Source organism: Bos indicus, chromosome 19 (genome assembly GCF_029378745.1).
Source record: "Bos indicus isolate NIAB-ARS_2022 breed Sahiwal x Tharparkar chromosome 19, NIAB-ARS_B.indTharparkar_mat_pri_1.0, whole genome shotgun sequence".
NCBI classification, from domain to species: Eukaryota; Metazoa; Chordata; class Mammalia; order Artiodactyla; family Bovidae; genus Bos; species Bos indicus.
In genome coordinates, this window is record NC_091778.1 from 22,376,108 (window position 1) to 22,401,266 (window position 25,159).

The window sequence follows — 25,159 nt, forward strand, 5'->3', positions numbered from 1 at the left end:
TCTTTGGATTTCCTGCTAGACAAACCAAAAATATTCCTATGGTTTAAACTTGGTCTTTTGTTACTTGTAGCCAAAATCTCTCCCAGACAATCTAGTTGCCAACATTTAAAAACCAAGAGATTTCACATGAAAGTCTGCATTACTAGTGTTTCTTGAAATAGAAGACTTTTCCCTCTCCTGGGTCTGCATTCTCACTTGGTCACAATTGGTAGCCTCTGACAAGAGAGCTTAAGGTCTCTAGCTTACCGCAAGCCCCATTTAGTCAGCTTCATTAATTTCAGTCACCTGCCTGATCCCACCACATTTAAATGTGTGACCTTCTGTAATTACATCTCTCAGCATGTCTAGCCTAGAATCAACGTGACCACCTGAATGTCTAACATCTCAGAAAACCTCCAGTCAATTTCTACTAAAGGCATAGTACAGATTTTACTACAGCAAAAACTCTTATGAAACTGCCCAAAAGTTGAGTTATTTTGAACTTTATCCCTAAGAACCAAACTCTGGAAATGATTTAACAGGAATTAGGATAGTTAATTTTCTAGTTTTGGAACTCTGTGAAACCCTAGGAAACAATATTTATGAATAAACTCCAAGATTTCAATAGTAATCAAAGGTCCAAGAAATATCCTGGATTTGTTTCATAGAAGTAGCAAAGAAATATAAAAATCACTGTAACCAAAACCCCCCAAACAAGAGACTGGTTGTGATTCAGTAATCAGGATGTGAGCTTGCACCACCACCGCACATTACTGGTAAAAGGCTTAGGATTCTGATACCCAAACCTGTTAAGATAGAATATTACAAAAACCTCAAATGCCACAGGTGAGGGATGATGTTGTGGGACATTTCAAAAAGACTGTCATTTAGGATAGCTAAATAATGGAACCTTTCACGAGAAGCCGTTTCAAGACATGAAATTTATCTCAACTGCCAAAGACCATTTCTTGTCAATTCTTCAGACAAAAACATAAATGAAAGGCTGAATTACTTTAAATATCACTCATGTGTGCTCAGTGAGCACTGGACTCATATACTTAGTGCAAAAGTTCACTGTGTCTTTATCTAAAAAGAATTTAGATAGCTTTAATGGTAATTGTAGACCACCACGAACAGTTTTCTCTATCTTCAAATGTATATCATTACATATTACTTCATTACCATTACAAAGATAGTTGTGTCAATTTCAATCCAGGGTGTACAACTTGTCATAAAGTGATACATCTGAAAGTAATACATATTTGACACAATTCAGTGAAGACCCAAATACATCATCTATAATAAATTTTGGAGAAGGCAATGGCACCCCACCCCAGTACTCTTGCCTGGAAAATCCCATGGACGGAGGACCCTGGTAGGCTGCAGTCCATGGGGTCGCAAAGAGTCGAACACGACTGAGCGACTTCACTTTCACTTTTCACTTTCATGCATTGGAGAAGGAAATGGCAACCCACTTCAGTATTCCTGCCTGGAGAATCCCAGGGACAGAGGAGCCTAGTGGGCTGCCGTCTATGAGGTCGCACAGATCAGACACGACTGAAGTGACTTAGCAGCAGCAGCAGCAGCAGCAGCATAATAAATTTGCCTTAGAAGCAAAGCTTCCAAATCATATAATCTTAATCTTTAAAAATTAAATACTGCTAAGTAATTCTGTGCAAAGAGCAAAGAATTAAATCTACTTAACATTAGTAATCACTAGTTGTTACTGAACACTCACTATGCTATAGTCCTAGACACTGTGTTAAGCATTCATTTAGTTATTTCATGAAAGCCAACAATAATTCTTTAAGATAAGGAAATCAAAGCTCCCAAGGTCCACACCTAGTAAGTGGGAGAGCTGGGATTTTTAACTCCAGAATCTGGCTCTAGAACCTAAAAGAGTCAATTTAACCACTATGCTATACTATAGCCTACTCCCTTAAGAACAAGAACATAAGACATAAAATCATTATTAAATTAGCCAGAGACGGAAACTGTCTTTTAGGGTCTGGATTTGGCAGGGAAGAAAAGTATACTGAGGATCAGTGTACAAAATACTTCTTCTTCAGAGAAATATAATCAAGAAAGTAGCAGCGTTAAAAGAAAAGTATTTCAATATCAGTGTCACATTGGTTACTGATCTTGAATAAATTCTGCTCTCCATTTCCAGAATGGTATTTCAGAAAGTCAATAAAAAATCAAGTGAAGTATGCAAAAGCAAAATGAGAAAAGAGAATTATCTAATTTTAGGGAGGGGTCAGGAGATAATTATAAGGCATTTTCTCAACTATTGACCCATATATTTTCAAATAACACTTGTATATTCAAATATTTTCTAAAGGCAATTATCCATTTCAATAATTTTGCTCCTTGTTCTTGAATTTAGGACAAGTGATCCAATTCTACACTATAAGGTTTCACTCTGGAGTCCAGACAACCATTGCAGAAAAGTTATTTCTAATTAGAGAATCACTATCATGGTTATTTCAGAAATGTGAGCCACAAATAGAATACAAAATTCAAAAGTACAAAATCAAAGAGGGGATTTCAGTGTATCAGCAGAAAGAAGAAAAAGTAAAACAAAGAACCTCAATCATCCAATTTTCTAGATCGCATGGTTCAAGACAAGGTAACTTGTTTTTAAAAAGAATACGTTGTACTAGAAGCTTAAATGTGCACCTTGCTGCTGCTGCTAAGTGGCTTCAGTCATGTCTGACTCTGTGCGACCCCACAGACGGCAGCCCACCAGGCTCCCCTGTCCCTGGGATTCTCCAGGCAAGAACACTGGAGTGGGTTGCCATTTCCTTCTCCAATGCATGAAAGTGAAAAGTGAAAGTGAAGCCGCTCAGTCGTGTTCGACTCTTAGCGACCCCATGGACTGCAGCCCACCAGGGTCCTCTGTCCATGGGATTTTCCAGGCAAGAGTACTGGAGTGGGGTGCCGTTGCCTTCTCCAAAACGTGCACTTAGGGACTTAATAAATGTCTGCAAAGGAATGCCATTCAATAAAGAGAAAAAAACATTTATGGGGGAAAAAAAAAATGTAAGTCTGGGACCTGTTAAAACACTGTTTTCCTCTAAGCACCATGAATCACCTGAAAAGACAACTGGAAACAAACCAAAGACTAATTTTGTGAGCAACTGTTCTAACTGCCATATACTGGTATTCTAAACAAGCTCATGAAACATTGAGGTTCACATCATCCTTGGGGCCTTCCCTGGTGGTCCAGTAACAAAGAATCCACCTGCCAAAGCAGGGGACACGGGTTGGATACTTGGTCCAGGAAGATCCCATGGGACAGTTAAGTTTGTGTGCCACAGCTACTGAGCCCATGTTATAGAGCCCGAGAGCCCCAACTCCTGAAGCCTATGCACTCTAGAGTCCACGCTCCACAGCAAGAGAAGCCACCACAGTGAGAAGCCTGTGTATGGCAACTAAAGGGCAGCTCCCACTTGCCGCAACTAGAGACAAGCCCATGCAGCAAGGAAGACCCAGCACAGCCAAAATAAATAATAAAACTCTTTTTCAAGTTTAAAAAAATCATCCTTGGACCTTTAAACTTCATTCTGTGCCACAATTATATTCTTCGGTAAGACAATTTTAAGAACACAGTAAGATTTTACTAAGTTTTGTTCAGTGAAATTTTCTCATTTTTTTAAGAATAAGAAATTATTACAGATTAAAATCTCACAAAAATGGTGCTTAAATGGAAATCTCCTAAGAATACTTTCTTTCTCCTAAGAGCCTTATATTTCATCTTTTAAGATTCTGTATCCTGCAAGAATGTTTTGTAGGCAAGTGAAGGAGTTCCTGGGTTTTTCAGCCACACCTTGCCTAACTAAACTTCCTTTACAGCCTGTACAGTTTCCTTTGAAGTTTAATTGGAAACCACAGAATCAGCATAAAAGTGCTCCGAGTTGAGAAAGTTACAGCTTGTAGAAGACAAATCAAAAAGACAAATCAAAATATTGTGCTCATAGAAATCTTAAGGCAATCCTTTTCAGCACTCTCTCAAGAAGAAATAGGTTATCTCTATTTTCTGACAAGGTTCAATAATAAAAACTGTAATCTAAATGCAACCAAAGTCTAAACCAAAGCTCTCTTGTTAAATGTGAGTTTATCCAGTTGCTTTGGAAGTACATCTTCAAAAAGCTGCATTCAATTTCTACTGCCAACTCCTTGTATAGCTGGATTAGACAGATCATTCTTCTCAACTATTATTTCCTTGTTGTTGTGTTGTTCAGTTGCTAAGTCATGACCGACTCTTTGTAACCCCATGCACTGTAGCATGCCAGGCTTCCCTGTTGTCTACCATCTCCCAGAGTTTGCTCAAACTCACGGCCATTGTAGTCAGTGATGCTATCCAACCATCTCATCCTCTGTTGCCCGCTTCTCATCCTGTCCTCAATTCCTCCCAGCATCAGGGTCTTTTCCAATGAGTCAGCTCTTTGCATCAGGTGGCCAAAGTACTGGAGCTTCAGCTTCAGCATCAGTCTGTCCAGTGAATATTCAGGGCTGATTTTCTTTAGGATTGACTGGTTTGATCTCCTTGCAGGCCAAGGGACTCTCAAGAGTCTTCTCCAGTACCACAATTCGAAACCATCAATTCCTTGGAAAGCATTATTTCCACGTACAAAGATATATTTAAATCCATAAACACCTTGAAACACACTCAGTGTCCTCAGATTCTCCACATTTTAAAAAAAAAATCCATCAATTTCTGTTCTGTTTTGCCACACGACTCATAACCTCAATCATTAAAAGCACGAACACATATAGCCTATGATACAAACTAAGGTGACCACTTAAGAAGATCTGTGCTACCATAGAGCAAAACATCCAATAGATTAATATGCTGTTAAGCAATGGCACCCCACTCCAGTACTCTTGCCTGGAAAATCCCATGGACAGAGGACCCTGGTGGGCTGCAGTCCATGGGGTCGCTAAGAGTCGGACAGGACTGAGCGACTTCACTTTCACTTTTCGCTTTCATGCCTTGGAGAAGGAAATGGCAACCCACTCCAGCGTTCTTGCCTGGAGGATCCCAGGGATGGGGGAGCCTGGTGGGCTGCCGTCTATGGGGTCACACAGAGTCGGACACGACTGAAGAGACTTAGCAGCAGCAGCAAGCACGGCCTAGAAAAATTGATAACTTCCCAAAGGGAAAAGATCTTTAAAGATTGTAGTTGCATTAATCATTCTTTATGGCGCTCCAGGGTCATTACAAAATCATACACAACTACTCTGTCACAGAGATTGGCAACTAGAGCTAAGATGCCCCAATGTTTAAAATGTAGCTATTATTGAATAAAAAATATACAAAAGAGAGAAAAAAGAGAAACTAATCCTTGAAATAGACTGTTCATGTGAATTATATTGTCATAAAAAAAATATCCTACCCACCAAACTTGTGTTATAATGAAAAACTGCTTAACAACCAAATAGCAACTCTAAATTATCATCATTATAAAACTGACTAATACTTCATGAGTGCATGCATATTTGGTGCCAGGCATGATGCTAATGCACTCTAATTTTTATTTCTGTGCAAGAAGTACTATATTATACCTTCACAGATGGGCAAACTGAAGCACAGAACTGTTAAGGGACTTGTCTAAGTCTAGAAAGTTCTAAAGGTGAGGTTCAGATTCAGGCAGGCTCTTTCCAGACCTTACACTCTTAACCACTGTGCTAAATTGCTTCATGTTGCTACAGGCATTTCTGAAGGCCTAAGAAGGGAGAAATGAAAATATTTTCAGGGATTCTCCACTCCCATGTGATTTATATTATAATCATTGGCAGATACCATTTTTATTCTAAACCACAATCACTTTCTTAAACCTCAAAGAATCAGTGAGCTTCCCTAATAGATTAAGATAATGTGTTATGAGTTGCTAACCTGTGATTTATTTTAATTCTTGCCTGAGACGTGCTACATATCATAATTGTGGAAAAAAGGGGCTCTTCCAAATTGTTGCTCTTTCTATAAAAGTGTCTGAAGCAACAATTGGAGAATCATTGCTCTAATGATTAACTTGCACAGAATGTCTACCCTTAAAGTTCAATGAATATAATTTCATACATTCACATGCATGAAGCATTAAAAAAAGAGGTTGCTGTTGTTTTTAAGTAGGGGAAGGTGCAGAGCAGGGAGAGGGACAAGGTAGTACCTACAAACACACACTCTGCAAAGACAGAAGCGTCTGTGTCTGGCTACCATGCCTTAGACAACAAACTATACAATAATCACCTTGTGGAGAAACTGACTTCTAATTGTGAATAGAACTGAAAAAGATTAATACTTAATATTTGGAAGTAATAAACATACCTTTCATTTTCTTAGCTCCAAAAATCTTTTGCTCCTCCAACTTTTCCAATTAATCCATTAAACATTCTCTGTCCAGTATCTCGTAGAAAACTGACATCTCCTTCCCATCCATGCTCACACTTGGTTTGCAATTCTCCTATTCCACTCACCATCCTAGGTCGTTGTTTTGTTTTAATTCATGCTTAGCTTATAGCTGCCTTCCCCTACTAGACCTATAAATTCTAAGGCAAGGACTCAGAAGTCCTTGCTGGTCTTCTTTGTCTTCCTCAAGGCTTACACATCAATTATGATTACTACACTGTAATATAATTACTTTTTTAATATACTCTAAGCTTCCTGAGGCCAGGGACTAACTGGCTGCTGAAGCCCCAATCCTGGCATGAATGAGTAGATAAATAGATACCTTCAGAATCAAGGATAGCACAGGATACAAAAAGATACTAAATTATCTTAAAAAAAAAAAAAAACAACAATAAGCAGCTTCAAGAAAAAAATCAAGGCTGTAACACAGTAGATTACTTCTGCCCATTTCTTTCTAAGCATAGCCTCTCCCACTAAGTGAAATTATTTCGCTTTCAGGAAATCTAGGGAATCATGGGAGCTTTCACTACATTTTGGAGCCAAGATCACCTCACCTGACTTTCTCCTGACAAACAGGAAAATGAGGGGCCCTGTGAACAGCAGCTGTGCTGCTCAGCTACACAGGAAAATGCAGGGCAGTTTGTAAGTGTATCTGAAAAGGATTCAGTGCTGAAAACCAGAGGAAGAGAATGGATGGCATTACCTGCACAAAACAGCACTCATTACCTACTTGCTGATTAACAAGACTCCTTAAGGTCTCTCCTCTCAGGTACACAGGACCTCTGGCATATTTCAAATTGAGTAGTCTTGTCAATAGACATAGAGGTTGTTTGTGTTTTTTAAAAGTAGTTTCCCTCCTACTGCTAGGTTTCTTGAATGAGTGAACAAGTAAATGAAAAATATGAACATGGAAATACTTACTATGGGCTAGGCGCTGTGTAGCCAACATGACAGCAGGCATTTAATGGAAAAACTGCAAAGCGCTAAGCCGCTGGAACCAGGAACATATCATGCAATGGTGCTACATGGGATGGCAGTGTGGGCTCTGCACGGTGCCTTTTTCAGAATGGGCATAATCTAGAATCTGCTCCCTCTCACTTAAAGCCACAGAGAAAGGATGAGAGACCTGAAGACACCTTTTGAGTACCAAAGGCCTGCTCTTCCTTCAAACCAGTCACATTTTAAAATCTTAGCTAGTTTGTTTATTTTCTGTCCATGCAATTTAATGAATACTAAATAATAAGAAAGCTCCTGTGGGAAGAGCAATGGAACTTCACTGGAACACACTCTAGCTTGTACTCGTAACGCAGTGCTTCTCAGAGGTGGAATTAGGAAAAAGGAGTGGTTGTTACATAAAATGAACTGGGACAAGTTAACTATTTGGAACAAAATTAATTTAGTATTCACATTATGCAGTAAAACTGAGTATAAATGTAATCTACAAAACAACTTAAGAAAATACTAGTGACTATTTCTCTGTTCTATTGATGGAAAATTGAACAAAGTAGAAAAACAATGGAAACACACAAAGACTTTGAAATGACAGTATTAAGATGTTTTAATGTCTGTACATCAAAATGAATAAAAAACAAAATGCAAATGAAAACTAAGGCAAAACATGCAACATAACAAAAAAAGATTGTTATAAGTATATGAAAAATATTTACAAATCAATATGGCAAAAATAATTATCCACAAAGAAAGCTTGGCTAAACACATGACTGACTGAAACAGAGACTATAAAACAAATAACAGTAAGTTATTTGAAAAATGTTTAACTTCTGATTTTTTTTTTGAAAGCTAACTTAAAACAACAAAATACTAGTGGTGAAGAGAGTCCTGGGTTCAGACACCAGAACTATAACCGTTGGCAAGGTTTTACCTTACTCATTTTACTTCCTTGAGATTCAATTTTCTTTGTAAATTAGAGATAATAATAATACCTACACCACAGGAGTGATGTAAAAATTAAACAACTGGGGACTTCCTCAGTGGCCCAATGGTTTAGACTCCACCTTCCAATGCAGACGGTATAGGTTTGATCCCTGGTTGGGGAATTAAGATCCCACACGTTGCACGGTACAGTCAGAAAAAATTAAACAATATAAAACAATATAATGTATATAAGGTATTTAGCACAGTGTTTGGTACACAGTAAATGTTCAATATACAAGAGCTATTATGATTAAAAAAAGAATGATGACAACATTCAGGATTGATAAGGGTACAATGAAGCAGACATTTTTATACACAGCTTGTCAACAAAGCTTGATTCAACCTAAAACAGCAATATGTATCCAAAATCTTAAGGGTAGTCATATTTTGGGGGCTTCTGGAAACAAAATAATGCTTAAAAACAATGGAAAAAATTGCTAACTATGACTATATCCATCAATCCATCCATTGATCCATAGTCCAATATTTTTGACCCTGGTGATACAAAAATATATCAATAAACCAAGTTCCTGGCTGAAAGGTTAGTTAGGGAGGTAAGCAATCAAACGGTCAAATACAATAAAGAGATAAGAGCCATGATGGGTAAGTATAGGGTGCTATGGTGCACGTAGAAGGAGCACCTACCATAGTCTGGGAGTGGAGTCAGGGAAGCTTCCCAGAAGAAGTGACATTTAAGCTGAGACCTGAAGGATGAGTAGGAATTAGTCAGGTAAACAGATGAAGGGAAGGTGTTCCAGGTAAAGGGAACAGCATGTGCAAAAGCCTAGAGATCCAAGGGAGCATGGCAGGTCAGCTTGACTGAGCAGTGTGCAAGGCAGGGACTTGGGAAGAGACAAGGCTGAAGAGGTAAGCAAGGTTGTCTTATTAAAAGTCTTGCGAGCAAAACTCTGGAGTGTAGACTTTATTCTAAGGGCAATACAAACACCTAAAAATCAAACAGTTTTAATGAATAAAGGGTTAATATTCATAATGTACCAGAAGCATACATAGGTTGAAAAGGATGCACAGTTCATAAAATGGAAATACAGGACTGTAGTTGAATAACTCTGGAAGTTTACTAAAAATCACTGAATTGTACACTTATTAAAACAGGTTTATTTTAGGGCTTGTAGACTATACTTCAATAAAGCTATCTTTCTAAAGAAAGTTAACAAAAATGCCTAATAAACATCTCAAAAATATTCAACTTGTCTAATAATAAAATATATATCAAGCCAACTAGGTACTACTGTTTATCCTCAAAAATTATTAATGATTAACAATAAAATGAGAATATGCAGTGTTAATAAAGCTAGGAGAAATGAGCATTCTTACACTATGCTGGTTGGAGTAAATGTTAATTGGAAACAATCTTCCTAGAAAGTATAAACATGCAACAGGAATCATAAAATTGTTTATACTCTGAGATCCTGTAACTGTATTTCTTGAAATCTTAATAAATGTTCCAAAACACTGTCAAATATTTATGCACAATGATGGTCACTGCAATGTAATTTACAAGTTGGAAACAACCTAAATATTCACCAATAATGGAGAGGTTAGAATGAGTTATAACTACTCAATGCAGCCATTTAAGTGATTTCGCATACACCTATGAAATGGCAACCCACTCCAGTATTCTTGCCTGGAGAATCCCATGGACGGAGGAACCTGGTGGGTTACAGTCCACGGGGTCGCAAAGAGTCAGAGATGACTGAGCGACTTCACTTTCACTTATGATATATATAAAACTTTTTAAAAAAGCATACAGAATTATACATACAGCAACACTTCAGTTATATAAAAATAAACGCTCAGCTGTACGGCACATATCTTTCATTCTCTTTTCTGTGCTTTTCCATATTTTCCAGATTTCCTACAATTGGCCTGTATTATTTCTATAGGTTACAAAAATTTCTAAAGCATCACTTTTATTTTATATAAGTCAATTTCATATTTTATGACTTTATTTTCTCTGCCTAGGGAGAGAGGTGTGGTCATATTTGAATATATATCATTTAATAATATCTACTTATCCCACATACCCATTTGTATATATATAGATAAATGAATTTCCCAATTAAAGTGTGCATCTTAAACATTAAGACTTTGGTGAAACTTGGATGGGTCTTTATCTATAAACACACTTTACTCAATCCTGACTGCTTAAACCAAGACAAAACAAGATTAAGCTTTCTTATAAAGATTTGGAATCATCATTAGAACTATATAAAAGCTGCTCTAAAGGAGTACTGGGTCTTAGAAGAATATACTTGCCCTTACATTAAGTAGTCCCTAACTGCTAAATTTTTTCCTTGGGTCAGCTATTTATAGGTTTTCTTCCTCTGCCCTTGCTGTAAAAACATCAACTATCATTTCCCAGAACTATAAGGAGCCTGCCTTTAGCAGCGCCTGACCTTTTCCATTCATATTTTGCTGCTGGTAATCTTCTAGGAGTATGGAAACTAAATATTCAAGTTTATAAGATTTTCTGTGTAAACTAAGAGATAATAGGCTTCAAATAAGGGTATCACCAAAAAATGATTTGTACAAACTTAGATGATTCTGTTCCAGACAGTCAAAATAGACAATATATAGATGAACTCAAAAGACAGTGTAAGTTCTTAATTGCACCTCAAGTCTTGATTCCTTTACTGGCAGTCAAGTTCTCAGGACCAGAAACCAATATGCTGTTTGTCTTACCACACCATGGAAAGAGATATGAACCAGGAGCCATGGAACTTGGTTCTAGAGCTAGATCTTATCCCAACCAGTTTTGTCATCTTCAGTAAGCCTTTTAACGTTGATATCTGTCCTGTGTAACTTCTGAGGCTATTCTATAATTAAATCAGACCATGAACACAAAACACTCTGAAAAGTATAGAGCACTATACAAAAGCAAAAGATTTTTATGGTATTTCACTGTATTTATATAACCCTGGGTCAATATAGATATCTGTTCAGAAAATTCATACCAGAAAGATAGAAGGTAAGAGGGCATTCTTAAATTGCTTCAATTAATTAAAAACATCTATTATCTGGGAAGAACAATATATTCCAAGAGTTGACATCTCTGATCCCTTCTCCCCTATATCCAATAAGCCCAGGCTCCGTGTGTCTTTTCTACAGTCCCTTGCATTTGTCCTTCTCTTTCCCACTCCCAGTTCAAGCCTTTACTATTCACACCTAGGCCACCGTAACAGCCTCTAACAGGCTCTACCTTTGCCTTTTCTCCCTCTCTCAACTCCCCTGGCCCATAGCTGGTGGATCAGTTTTCTTAAAACACTACTGTGATCATATTTGCTCAAAACCTCTAAGGACTCTCTATTACCATCTCTGTCAAGTTCAAATTCCTAAGCTCAGCAGTCCCTTTGCAGCCCTAGCTGCCTCCTCAGCTTTATCTATTACCACTCTTCCAAACAAATCCTTCCTCAAACTGGTCTATTTAAATCTCCTCAGATATGCCTTGTATGTTTCTGTCTCTGAGTCTTGGTGTATACAGCTTCTCTCCACCTGGAACACTTTCTACTCCCCAGCTTCTATCTCAGTCTCTAAACATTCAACCTCCCCTTCAAGGCCTAGTTCAAGAGTCACCTAACTATGTTATACTTCTCTTTGATTCTCAAGAAGGGAAAAGATGGAAGATTCTAGACACATTTGGGTTTGAATTACATCTTCAACAGCTGAGTGTCACTGGGTACGTTTCTTAATAGCTCTTTGCCTCAGTTTCATCAGTAAGATGGAGATAAAAGAAATTGCATGCTGTGAAGAGTAAATAATCCATGTAAGGTAGTTACATGTTAGATATTGGTTTCACTACTATTGCCACTAGTGAATTTATCTTAATTTGAATTCATATAATACTTATGGCCATTTACAAACTGGCTGTTGATATACATTCAGTATCATTCCCCTCACACTCCTTTTCTACTCTCTCATCTCATTCTTGCCCCTCCTCTAGTCTCTATGCCTTCCCTCTCCCCCTCCCTCCCAAGATTACATGACCCTGAAGGACAGGGTCAATATCTTACACATCTTACTACTATAATAGTCATTCACACCCAGTAGATGATCAACAGGTTTATTTAATCCCTAAAGAAAAAACACTGAAGAGCTGACAGTATTAAAATGTCTTACCTCCTATAGTGAAACACGGTAACAGAATGCTTAAAATGATAACAACATCTAAATCTCCAGCCTCACAAAATTAAATCTCTCCTTTCGTGGTTCTGTAGATTGTTTCTGCCCTCTCTTAAAACAAAAAACTCAACTTTTTCATGCAGCAAGAGACACAACAGCAAATATATCCAAGTCAGACAGCAGTCGAATACTGGAACACAAGGACCATGACAAAACTCAGCTGAAAAAGTTCTGGGTTAAATGGAATAGGAAGACAACTTAAAGGGAAAGGTAACTGCTCATAGTTATGCTGACAACACTGACTGTTTCACACACACACACACACACACACACACACACACACACACACACCCCACTGACTGTTTCACACACACACCCCAGTACCAGGGTTCCTTTTCTCCCAGGGTCACATATAAAATGAAATAATCAGGCTACTATAGCAAGTAGATGTATCAGTCATTTAGCTCTATAACTGAGTTTACCCATGATCAATTTAATTACCTATATCAAAGTGCCTATTAACATACCTCAGGATTCTAAAATAAGCAAGTGTTGGCTAATGAAGTTATATCAAATAGATATGGTATTACTGTATACTAATCATTCACCTCAAGAAAATAAGTATAATAATGTGATATACATATATTATTATTATATCATCAATTGTTTTCAACAATGCCCAAGGAAAACCATGTCAATATAATTCTGGTTTCTGGTTTACTTGCTCAACTAAACTAACCTTCAGTTGCTCTCTCAGCCAAAATAAGGCCTGGTAACCACTATCCTCAAAAGGTTTACAAGGAGAGTGAATTAAAGTGGTCTGATGGTATGTTAATGACTTTCCAAAAACTAGCATCAAGTACCACATCCAACCTTATGATACTTGTCTTCAGAAGACCCTTAAATATTTTACAAGCTTTCAAGTGCAGTTATTCTAAAATCATATAATCTTAAGAGTTAGAAAGAGCCCTTACACCATCTCCTACGCCAAAGGACCTCCAGAGTTTTGTTTGAACTTTTCTATAATGAGCGCTCACTATTTTGCAAGGCAGTCCACTCCGCTGTTACAAAGTTCTTCCTTAGCATGAAAATCTGCCTCCCTGAACTTCTATCCAAGAATCCCAGCTAGTTCTTCTGGAAACAACACAAGGTAAGGTAACCTCTGAAGTATAATTGCTTCTAGAATTAGGATATAGCTGCCAATTTAGTCACACAAAGTGCAAAAGCTGGCTCAGGGGGAAAAAAAGGAAACCACCACACACTACACAATAAAATTTTGAAATTCAGGAAACTATGTTGAAATCACAAACCAGCATGTTTTCAAGATGTCAAAGCACACACCTCAGTTAATATATAAATTAAGAGTATTTTTACAGTGGAAGGTGTTTCAGTGTATATTGACTACGTGTTTGCAAGTTTAAACTACTAAACCCACCAACCTAGTTTTTAAAATTACAGTTCTATAGGAAGTTCCAAATGGTTTTTCCAATTTCTCATATATTCATTCCATCTATTTCCCTCTAAAACATCTGGATTTTTTTTAAAGATCCCATTTCGCCCCACTGGTGCAATATTTCATTTTAAAAAATAAATATTTCCAGAAAAAAAAAAAAAAGCCTAAAAGAATGGAACGCAAAAAAGTGGGGGTGGGGCGAAGGCAAAGAAGGGCCCAGCAGGAAAAGGCTGGTTACTGGGTATTTTCCTTCTGGAAGCACGCTTCACTGGCACTGGCATCTGAAGTAACGAGCCATACAAACACGACTCGAGAACAAGAACGATCATGAGCAATGAGTGTGATGCATAAATGTCTGTGAGATGTAAATGAATTGGCACTGGTCATCAAGCAGCGCCAGATGCTTCAGGACCTCGTCGAGGAAAGGTGAGAGGTCCAAGAAGCAAAGACCCCCGCCACCCTCTGGGGGAGGGGAGATGGCGAGAAACCTAGGAGTAACTACAGTTCAGCCGTCCAATGAAGCCCAACGGACAGGACACAAGAAAGACAGCAAGTGACCAGGGAGAAGGCAGACGCCCGGAGAGCCCGAAGAAGGGCGGGCAGTGGGCGAAGACGGAATGGGTCCCTGAAATGGGTGTGGGTAAGGGGATGTGGGTGTGGGTAAGGGGCATGGCAGGAGTCCCGGGGTCCTCTCCCTGCAGCAGAGCAACAGAGGGTAAAAGGAAGGGGGAGGGTGAAAAGCAAGAATGACTCATTCCCGAAAGGAAGTGCTCAAGCCAGAGGAAAGCATGCCACAGGGGGCTTCGGGGCAAGGATGGTGAGGCGCTAGATGCTCAGAGTGACGGAGGCACAAATCAACGTCCTGTAGTTCCTGCGGCTCGTCTTTAAGATGGGGGGGGGGGGGTGGGGGGTTCGCGGCAGCCGGGTGCCAAGGCCTGGGAAGCGGCGCGGCGCGTGCGCAGTGGCGCTCGGCGGGACCCGCTGAGGCAAAGCGGAGCCGCAGTGACAGAAGCGAGCGGAGCGGCTGCCGGGAGGGGACTCACCGAGGCGCAGGGGCTGGAGGTAGTGCTGGGGGTAGGCGACCGCTGGACCGTGACCAAAGCCATCTAGGCGCTGCTGGGCTGTTCCGGGCAGGGCATTCTTGTCCCGAGTGTGGGGGGGCGGGAGGGTGACGGAGCCGGGATGGGGCAAAGGGGTGTGGGGTGGGGGCGAAGGGAACAGGGAGGAAGAGGAGGCCGCGCGAACGGCCGCAGACTCCGCACCCACCACCGGACTCTCGCAGACTGACGCGCCGAGCGGGCGGCTGGCTGGCTGGCGGGCGGGCGGTTCGGCAGCTGCGGGGCACAATGAGCGCTCCCAGTGCGCAGGCGCCACCTGTCAGCAACCGCCTCTCCCCTCCTCGCGCGCCGCCGCCTGGCCGTAACCCTTGAGTTGCCGGAAGCCGGCCGGGTGCGTGCGCCTCGGGCCGCCGCCCCCTCTCGGGGTTTCCCCCTGGGCTCTGGGTTAGGCCGCGCTGGGGGTTTGAGGGGGTGGGTTAGGGAGAGGGTTCTGCGGCTGGGGAGGGGGTGTCGCTGGAGTCCCCACTCTCGAAGGACAGCCTTTTCTTATTCCCGAGGTTGGGCGCACAGCTTAACCCACCTTAGTGAGAAGAAACGGAGGTGAAAATCCTGAGGCGAACGAGTTTCCGGGTGGGAAAGGGCGCCGCGAGGTTTCAAACGCTTCCTCTGAGCGCGGATGGGACTTTCTGGGCTAGAAACCTTACCGTTGACCCGGCTCTCGAGGGCTTTTTTCTGAGCTTTCCCACCCTTCCGCTCTGAGTTCATGTTTTATGATGAGACTTTTTGAAAGAAAGAAGGATTTGTAATTTTATACCCCGAGAGTCTTCACGGTACCCTCGTGCTTCCTCTATTACCCTGGCCCCTGTCTAAGGGCTCATTCATTATTCCTGAAGTGCAGGGAGGCCGAGAGAGCCTGGGGGAAGCCGAGAAAGCTGGACTCGCGGAGTTACAAGGGTCCAACCTGCTATTTACCTCCCACTTGCTTCCTGCTGGGAAGAAATTCTCTTTTAAACAGGATTTGCTCGTTGGGCTTTTCCTTCTCTCCGTCTCTAGATTTCATTATTTCATAGACACATGCGAAATGTCGATTGAATATTCTAAAGAAATCGTTTTCTAAAAGATAAATCATCAGCTGAACCTAAGCCAAGAATATATTGAAAAATCAAGATTTAAGGGGGGCGGGGGTGGAAATCACGCCATGTAAATACCATAGATTGATTACACAGAGAAAGAGAGTTGACAAAGCTATTTCTCAATTTGAGTGGATGTGCTGGTAAATACCACCATACATAACATATCTGTAAAACGCAGACATTCAGGAGTTTGCAGTTATTAACCCACCGCCTCTTGTTTGTCACTCAAAGTCTCTTGGATCTTATTGCTTCTTGTAAATTGGCAGAGCGGCCTTGAGCTCCTTCTGGCTGCTGTATGGTTAAGTGCCACTGGAGCCCTCTGTGCTGAGCCTTTGTTCTCTCCCTGGGGCCCTGTGGTTGAAATAATTAGCAGGGAGGTTCCATCAAGAATCAGACACTGAGGGTCCCTGTACTGTACAGTCCTATGTCGAATGTACAGCAGAGAAGCCAGCTGGTAGTCTTTTGCCCCCTGGTGGTGGTCAAGAGTGCCTGCGAGCCAAAATTAAACAAAGATGTACGGTTCACAGATTAAACAATCTGACTGTGTTTTTCCCAGAGCTATTTAGTAAACAGGAAAAGAGCAGACAAAGTTCAGAGGTAAGAACTTTGAACCAAAGCTTAGCAGATCAAACAGGAAGCTATATCCCTAGGCAAGAATTTTACATTGCTGAAAGCTGAATGAACACAAATAAATGAAATATGGCTTATTAACCAAAGTATAGTTCTAGAAAAAAGTGTTATTCAAATTCTGTAAAGCAATTATCCTTCAATAAAAATACATTTTTTAATGTTATTCAAATCAGTAGGTCTTAGTAATATACTTCTGACTCATGGACAGCAACACTGATTATCTGCTTTTATGTAGCAACACAATTTTAAATTCTTTTGGACAATGATAATCTTACAGTGCAAAATAATCTTACAGTGGGAAAGAGCACACCTTAGTGATTAGAGATCTCGCTTCTAGTTCCTGGCCTCTGTAAAACCTTGAGCAAATGGCTTAAAGTTTTTAAGTTTTAGTTTATTTATTCAATAGAGTTCTACCTCACAGGATTCTTGTTCTCAAGTGAGAAAAAAAAAGTGAAGTGCAATATAAACTGTAAAACCCCATGTGTAATTAAAATAATTTTGTTATTCTCTTAAATTTGTTCCAAGTGCAGTCAGCATTTTCTGAGTATACCCCATGTATAGAAAATAGCATCAAGCAAAAAGGTAATAAAAATATTTTAAAATACATGATTCCATGCCTTTTCTTAACATTAGGAGAAGTAGATTTGTGGTCAAGACATGTCTCATTTATAGGAAGGTATAGAACATCTTTATTCACCACACCTGAGGTGATAAAATTCTGGTCAAAATTAGGATTGTAAGGTACCCAAATTCACATAAGGTTTGTAATAGAAAGCTAATTTATTGACAGGAGAAATACTTTTCCTGGTGTATGACTTTTTAAGGAAACTAAGATTTGGAAGTTGTTGGTGCATGTACATTGAGTCATTCACCATTAATTGAGAAAATAGTGTGTACCATATACTAGTCACTGTTTTAAAAACAAACATCTGTCTATCTCTCAAAGCTTGTTAGCAGTGGAAAACTCATCCAATAATTACAGTAGGCTTTAATAGTACTGTTATTTCAGTCGCCTTTGCTAGGCCCCATAGGAAATACATATACATATATATGTGTGTGTGTGTGTGTGTATATATATATATGTATATATGAGAAATCTAGAAATGTACAAAGTGCTTTAGAAAAGAGAGACGGTCTGGGCAAATGCGCGCTTTATGATATTGGCTTTCAGTCTTTGCCTGCAGTCCCAGTACAGCCACATGGTGAACTGATCTGGATCCTTGTGCCATTGGAGTTTGTTTAAGCCTTGACTTGTATTACGGTTCTTCAGGGGTGAAATTATAAAAGAGCTTTTGCAATTTCTGTAATCAGCTGGTTCTTAAGCTTTTAGAACCTGATGAAAACTATTAACCATCTCCACAGAAAGATGCACTTACATATTTCACACACACTGAAATCCATTAAGGGGCTCTAGGTTAAGAATCCTGATCTAAAGTTTAAAACAGGGCTTCCCTGGTGGTCCAGTGGTTCAGATTCTGCCTTGAAATGCAGGGGGTGTGGGTTGGATCCCTGGTCAGAGAACTAAGATAACATATTCTGTGAAGCAACTACTGAGCCCATGTACCACAACTAGAGAGTCCATGCACCACAATGAAAAATCCTGCATGATGCAATGAAGATCCTGCATGCTGCAAGTAAGACCCAATGCAGCCAAATGAATAAATCTTAAAAAAATGAAATTTAAAGGAGTGGCTCTCAACCTTTTCTCTTATCATGACATCTATAGAAATCATGATATTTGTTCAGCACACTGGGAAAAAATAGAGGGGATTTGGAAGCAATAGGGGCTTGGTGAAAAAGTTATTTTCTGTATATAGTTATAATGTGAAAAATAACAAACATATTAAGGATGATATAAAATATTGAGTTTGCATAAGCTTCCAAATAAAGCTTTTCAAAAATTTAATGAAAAACCCAAGATTGCTTCTATAAACATAACATTCTCTATGTAGGGTTTTATGATTGAAATGATTGCATCTAATTCCTGAACAAGACAGTTTGACAGTGATCACTTAGTAGTCATTTTGATGAGAATTTATATTCATCTTATATATATTGATGAGAACAAGTAGGTGATAAATTTAAAATAATTTCACAACAATTCAAAATTTACAAGCATAAATTATATATGACTAATTGCTCTTACTTTTTTCTCACCAGAAAACATAATGTGGTAATATTTTATGATAACATGACTGGATTTAGAATCCACTCAAACTTTTTCATATTAAGTATAATTTACAAAATAACGATGAAACTTCAATTCACAGAGTATGACTGTATTATGAGAGCAATAATTCTGCAGCTAACTTGGATGTAATGAAAGGACACATCAGCCATAAACAAAGGGAAGAATTCAATATATATGAAGAGAGAGATGGAAAGCTGAATCCATGAGGAGTATCTGACAGACCTCCCTGCCTTTCTTGGCCACACATTAGGCTCTGAGTCCTGCTCCTTGAGTGCCTGGAACAAGCACTCCTCCAGCAGCTTCAGGGCTCAATGTTTGTGATGAACAGCAGTATATACTCCAACTGGCCTATGAAAGTGATGTCCTGGAGATAGAACATTCTTTGGCTTTGTTCCTTTATTCGAGGATACTTGCTTTAATAAAGCAAGTCCCCTATGTGTTTGCCTCCTATGGGACCATGGGGCACACTAGGATGGATCATCAGACTCTGATTCTTTGGGTTACTCTTTGAGAATCCTTATGTCAAACTGCTTCTGCCCAGGGGTGAATTATGTAGAGGCACCAACCACCCTAGTCCTTTCAGGCCGCTCCTGGGGCTGCATGGATAACCATCTTGCAGTACATCTGTAACTCATTGATCACACACCAGATAAAGTCATATAACAGACTAAAGGAACATATAACAGACATATAAAAGTATGTCATATAACAGACTATAGTTTATACAGCTAAGCTTGTTAAATGTGAGGGGAAAATCGTCCTTAATAATCCAACCTCTTACATTTGAAATGACAAGTTAGAAAGTAATAAAACAAGTAGAAATCGGGACTTTCCTGGTGGCTCAGTGGATTAAGAATCCACCTTGCCAAACAGGGAACTTGGGTTCAGTCCCGGGTCAGGGAACTAATATTGCCAGGCTGCAGAGCAACAGAGATTCTGCATACTGCAACTAAGTCTGCAGGCCACAATGAAAAATACCATGTGCTGCAATTAAGACCTTCAATTAAGCCAAATAAATAAATATCCAAAACAAAAAAGCCAGATAGAAACATATACACGTAGAGTTTATAGTAGCTAAGAGTAAATGGAGTATGATTGAGTCATATATTGCCTCTGTGCTGCATTTAGTTCCTCAATTGTGTCCAACTCTTTGAGACCCCATGGACTGTAGCCCGCCAGGCTTCTCCATCCATGGGGATTCTCCAGGCAAGAATACTGGAGTGGATTACCATGCCCTCCTCCAGGGAATCTTCCTGACCCTGGGATTGAACCCTGGTCTCCCATATCACAGGTAGATTCTTTACCGTCTGAGCCACCAAGGAAGCCCATATTGCCTCTACGTGGTTGTAATTTTTCTTAAATTTTAATAATCTTATACTAATTTTATTTGATAGTGTCCAGATAGGAGATCGGAGAAGGCAATGGCAACCCACTCCAGTACTCTTGCCTGGAAAATCCCATGGACGGAGGAGCCTGGTATGCTGCAGTCCATGGGGCTGCTAAGAGTCGGATACGACTGAGCGACTTCACTTTCACTTTTCACTTTCATGCATTGGAGAAGGAATTGGAAACCCATTCCAGTGTTCTTGCCTGGAGAATCCCAGGGACGGGGGAGCCTGATGGGCTGCCGTCTATGGGGTCGCACAGAGTCGGACATGACTGAAGCAACTTAGCAGCAGCAGCAGCAGATAGGAGATAGAAACCAAACCAGTTAATTGAACAGGTGATTTAACAAGAATTGTTAACTAGGTATGAAGTTAAGGGGGTGACTGAAAAACTAAAAAGAGAAATGTAAGGTATGACAGAGGTAGTGACTGTTACTACCTTTAGGCTGAAAAACAACCTAAACAAAGGCATTAAACGGAAAAAAACCCACAAACTTGGAGGAGTGACCCCTCAGATCTCTGAGGAGGCACTGCCTGACTGGTGTTGGTGTCTCTGGGCTTAGATGGGGGTATTTCAGGGGACCAGAAGTCTGGGCCCCAGACCTCTACAGCAGAACCCTGGCTGGTGTCAATGAAAATTACAAAACTGTAGAAAAACGGCAAACTGGTTTCAACTGTTGCTACAGAAAGAATCTCCTACTACCAGAATAAAGAAGCATTGCTGGAGTGAGGCATACTGGAACCAACACACTACAGGAAGCAGTCATGAGATAGACAGCAAGGAACAAGCCTCTTGTCCTTCCTCAGCCTTGGGGTCTCCCTCCAATGCCCCCAATTAGCAGAGCTTAACAGAGCCAGCTGGCAAGGCAAAGAAATGTGGTTTTCACACTCCAGCTCCAGCATGAAAGAAAATTACAAAAGGAGCTGAGGAAAAAAATAACAGGCAATTGGTTGATGTGGAAATTGATACCAGAAGTGGAATCTATCTTCCATCTTCTGGTTTTGCATATATCTCATGAAGACAGTTAAAGACCTTGCTCCTTTTGCTCCACAGATCCGATCAGCATAATGTTATCAATGCACTGGATCAACTTAATGCTGATTGGAAGGGCAAGATGCTCAACATCTCTGTGGACTGTATTATGGCAGAGAGCAGGAAAATTGACATAGCCCTGGGGCAAGACTGTGAAGTTATATTGTTGGCCTTGCCAAGTAAAAGCAAATTGCTTCTGGCGTTTCTTGCCAATTTGTATTGAGAAAAAAGCATTTGCTGGATCACTAGCAGCATACCAAGTGACATGAGTTGTGTGTTGGTTTGTTCCAGTAAAGTTACTATATGTGGAAGAGCAGCTGCAATTGGAGGCATCACCAGACTGAATTTATAATCACCCATAGTCATCCTCTAAGATCCAGCTGCCTTCGTCACAGGCCAAACAATCAAGTTACATTGATGTAAGATAAGGACTTCCCTGGTGGTTCAGTGGCTAAGACTCCACACTCCCAGTGCATGGGGTCTGGGTTCTGATCCCTGGTCAGGGAACTAGAGCCCACGTGCTGCAACTAAGAATTCGCGTGCAGCAGCTGAAGAACCTGTAGGGAAGATAGCACAACTAAGACCCAGTACAGCCAAGTACATAAATTACTTTTTTTTTTAATTGGCATGAGATAGATTTCATCACTCCTGCTTCTTTAAGTCTTTATTGGTGTTACTAAACTCTGTAGTTTCCTTTCTGCCATCCCAAAAAAGCAATGATTTTTGTTTACTCTCTGGTGTGTGTGTATGAGGGGGAAGGGGGTTCCCAAGGGCTTCAGCTTGGTTCTTCATACTGTAATGGTCCTTATTCCAAGATCAAAGGGCCAAAACAGAAATTCTGCTAGTTGCCAGGTATCCTAATTGTATGTTCAAGAGCTAATGAAATATCACAGAATGATCTATAGACCCACTGTGCCCACTGCGATTCAAACTTGAGTTAAGACTCCATGCCTGGTATAAGTCCCACTTAAACTGGTGGAATGCATTTGGGTCCCCAGAAATTAGCACCAATTAATGCCAGTGTTTAGAAATCCTTGCAAAACCTGAATATTGTTTTTTTCCCCCGTTACACAGTCATTTTAGGAAGTGGCAACAGTTATCTGTGGAAAAGACACGGGGGAAGGTTTTCAGTATACACTATGGCAGTGCTGCAGAATCCTTCCTTAAGGGGATCCAGCTTTCCCTTTCAATTAAGGGGCTCAAGTCTGGAAACTGGGAGAGAGAAGTCAGAACTCTCTACTCTGGTGACTAAAGTCGTATTTTGGGCCACAGTATATATAGATTTTAAGATATTATATGTAGAGACTTACTTGTGGTCCAGTGGTTAGACTCCTCTCTCCCAGTGCAGGGGGCCAGGGTTCAATCCCTGGACAGGAAACTAGAAAGAACCCCATATGCTGCATCGAAGAGTTCAAATGATGCAAATAAAGATCCCACAGAGTAGTAGTAGTGTTAGTCACTCAGTCATGTCTGACTTCGATCCCATGGACTGTAGCCTGCCAGGCTCCTCTGTCCATGGGATTTTCCAGGCAAGAAAACTGAAGTGGATTGCCATTCCCTTCTCCAGGGGATCATCCTGACCCAGGATCATCCCGACCTACTGTCCATCTCTGGGTCTCCTGTATTGCAGGCAGATTATTTATCAAAATATCTCACATGCTGCAACTTTAAAAAATGATAATAAAGAATCCCACATGCTTCAGTGAAGATTGATGATCTCATGTGTGGCAACTAAGACCCGGCACAGACAAATAAATAACTAAATATTAAATAAATATTATGTGTGAATTATCAGTACTTTGTTAGAAAGTGAAAGAAACTGTTAGTTGCTCAGTCGTGTCTGACTCTGTGACCCCATGGAACTGCACCCCACCGGGCTCTTCTGTCCACAGAATTTCCCAGGCCAGCATACTGGAGTGGGCAGCCATTCCCTTCTCCAGGGGATCTTCCTGACCCAGGGATCAAACCCAGGTCTCCTGTGTTGCAGGCAGAATCTTTACCATCTGAGCTGACTGGTCATCTATTCTAATCCTAGAACCACCCATAATCATTTAGCTGAATGCCAAAAGAAATCTGATAACCACTGTATCTCTACTTCTCGTTATGTGCCCACTTTGTCTTTGGTGGATAAACACTGACATTTGGCCTCCGCTACTCGAACGGATCATCCCATCATGCTTTGCCTACAGAAGAAAGCCAACATAGAACTTTTCAAGGATACAAATATTCCCAGGCACTAATGTATTTTGCAATGCTTTAGTGAAGGAACCCTCCCCAAGTCCTCTCAGAGGATATATTTGGGAGTAGATATGCAAGTCAATATGTGACATATCTGGAGAAGGCAGTGGCAACCCACTCCAGTGTTCTTGCCTGGAGAATCTCAGGGATGGGGGAGCCTGGTGGGCTGCCGTCTATGGGGTCGCACAGAGTCGGACATGACTGAAGCGACTTAGCAGCAGCAGCATGTGACATATCTACCCCATATCCCTAAGCCTTTTGATTCCTCTTACTGTGGATTCCTTATCCAGGGAAGTTCCTGTACCTTAGCTCAATTAAACGTAGGCCACTATGGAGTCCAAGTTTCAGTGAACTTAACAAATAAATACTGAATAAATAAATAAATACTGAATTAATAAAAACAAATACTGAATGTCACTGTAGGTGCTAATACATTAAATTCTGAATTTCTGATACAGGTACCCATATCAATAAATTCCAGTCAACCCGTATTATATTTCGTGCTCCTTCCTTTAACTCCCTTATAATATACTCGCATAAACTCCCTGGGCTTCTACCATAAATAATAATGAAACTGTTTTACCATTAAAGCTGTTTCTCGAACTTATGGTTGCCAGGGGGAAGGGATAGTTAGGGAGTTTGGGATGGTCGTGTACACACTGCTGTCTTTAAAACAGATAACCAATTGAATAGTATATGGAATTCTACTCAATGTTATGTGCCAGCCAGGATGGGAGGGGAATTTGGGGGAAGATGGATACATGTTTATCTATGGCTGAGTCTCTTCCCTGATCCCCTAAAGTCTCTTCCTGATCCCCTAAAGGAGATCAGTCCTGGGTGTACGTTGGAGGGACTAATGTTGAAGCTGAAACTCCAATACTTTGGCCACCTGATGCGGAGAGCTGACTCATTTGAAAAGACCATGATGCTGGGAAACATTGAGGGCAGGAGGAGAAGGGGATGACAGAGGGTGAAATGGTTGGATGGCATCACCGACACAATGGACATGGGTTTGGGTGGACTCCGGGAGTTGGTGATGAACAGGGAGGCCTGGCGTGCTGCGGTTCATGGGGTCACAAAGAGTTGGACACGACTGAGCGACTGAACTGAACTGAACTAAACTGAACTTCCCTGTTAACCTGAAACTATCACAACATTGTTAATCGGCTATACCCAATACAAAATTAAAAGTTTAAAGTTTGAAAAAAAAGATTAAAAAATAAACTCCATAGGGTTGGGTAAGAATTAAATGAGATAAAATGTGAAAAAATATTGTAGAAAATTAAATCGTGTTTAGTGTCTTCTCAAAAGCAAAAAAATTAATTTCCGCTAGGGAGGTTAAAAAAAGCTGTTTCCACCTGGTCAGACTTTGTATTTGCCCTGCTGGAGCAATTTTAAAATCATATTTTAGCTTTTTTCTCAACAGGGTTGCCACCAGAACACAGGTGTCATGAAAACCACTGCTAAATCTAAGCCACAATGGGAAAGGAGAAGACTCATATCAATATCATTGTGTTGTTTGGACATGTGGATGTGGCAAGTCTACCACTACTGGCCATCTGATCTGCAAATGTA

The 25,159-nt window shown here is 40.4% G+C and overlaps 1 protein-coding gene across 3 annotated transcripts in view; it reads right to left on the bottom strand.

Annotated features, from left to right (window-relative positions):
• The window catches only part of SSH2 (slingshot protein phosphatase 2), a 246,552-nt gene extending 231,316 nt beyond the window's left edge, over positions 1 to 15,236 (bottom strand). For 2 of the 3 annotated variants that reach the window (XM_019980926.2, XM_019980923.2), the window contains exon 1: positions 14,960 to 15,235. In XM_019980926.2, coding sequence (XP_019836485.2) covers positions 14,960 to 15,022 — 63 coding nt within the window. In that variant the 5' untranslated portion in view covers positions 15,023 to 15,235. Of the gene's footprint in view, positions 1 to 14,959 lie in introns of all 3 variants that reach the window. The other variant, XM_019980924.2, reaches the window with a different exon arrangement.
• Between the last annotated feature and the right edge of the window lie 9,923 nt (positions 15,237 to 25,159).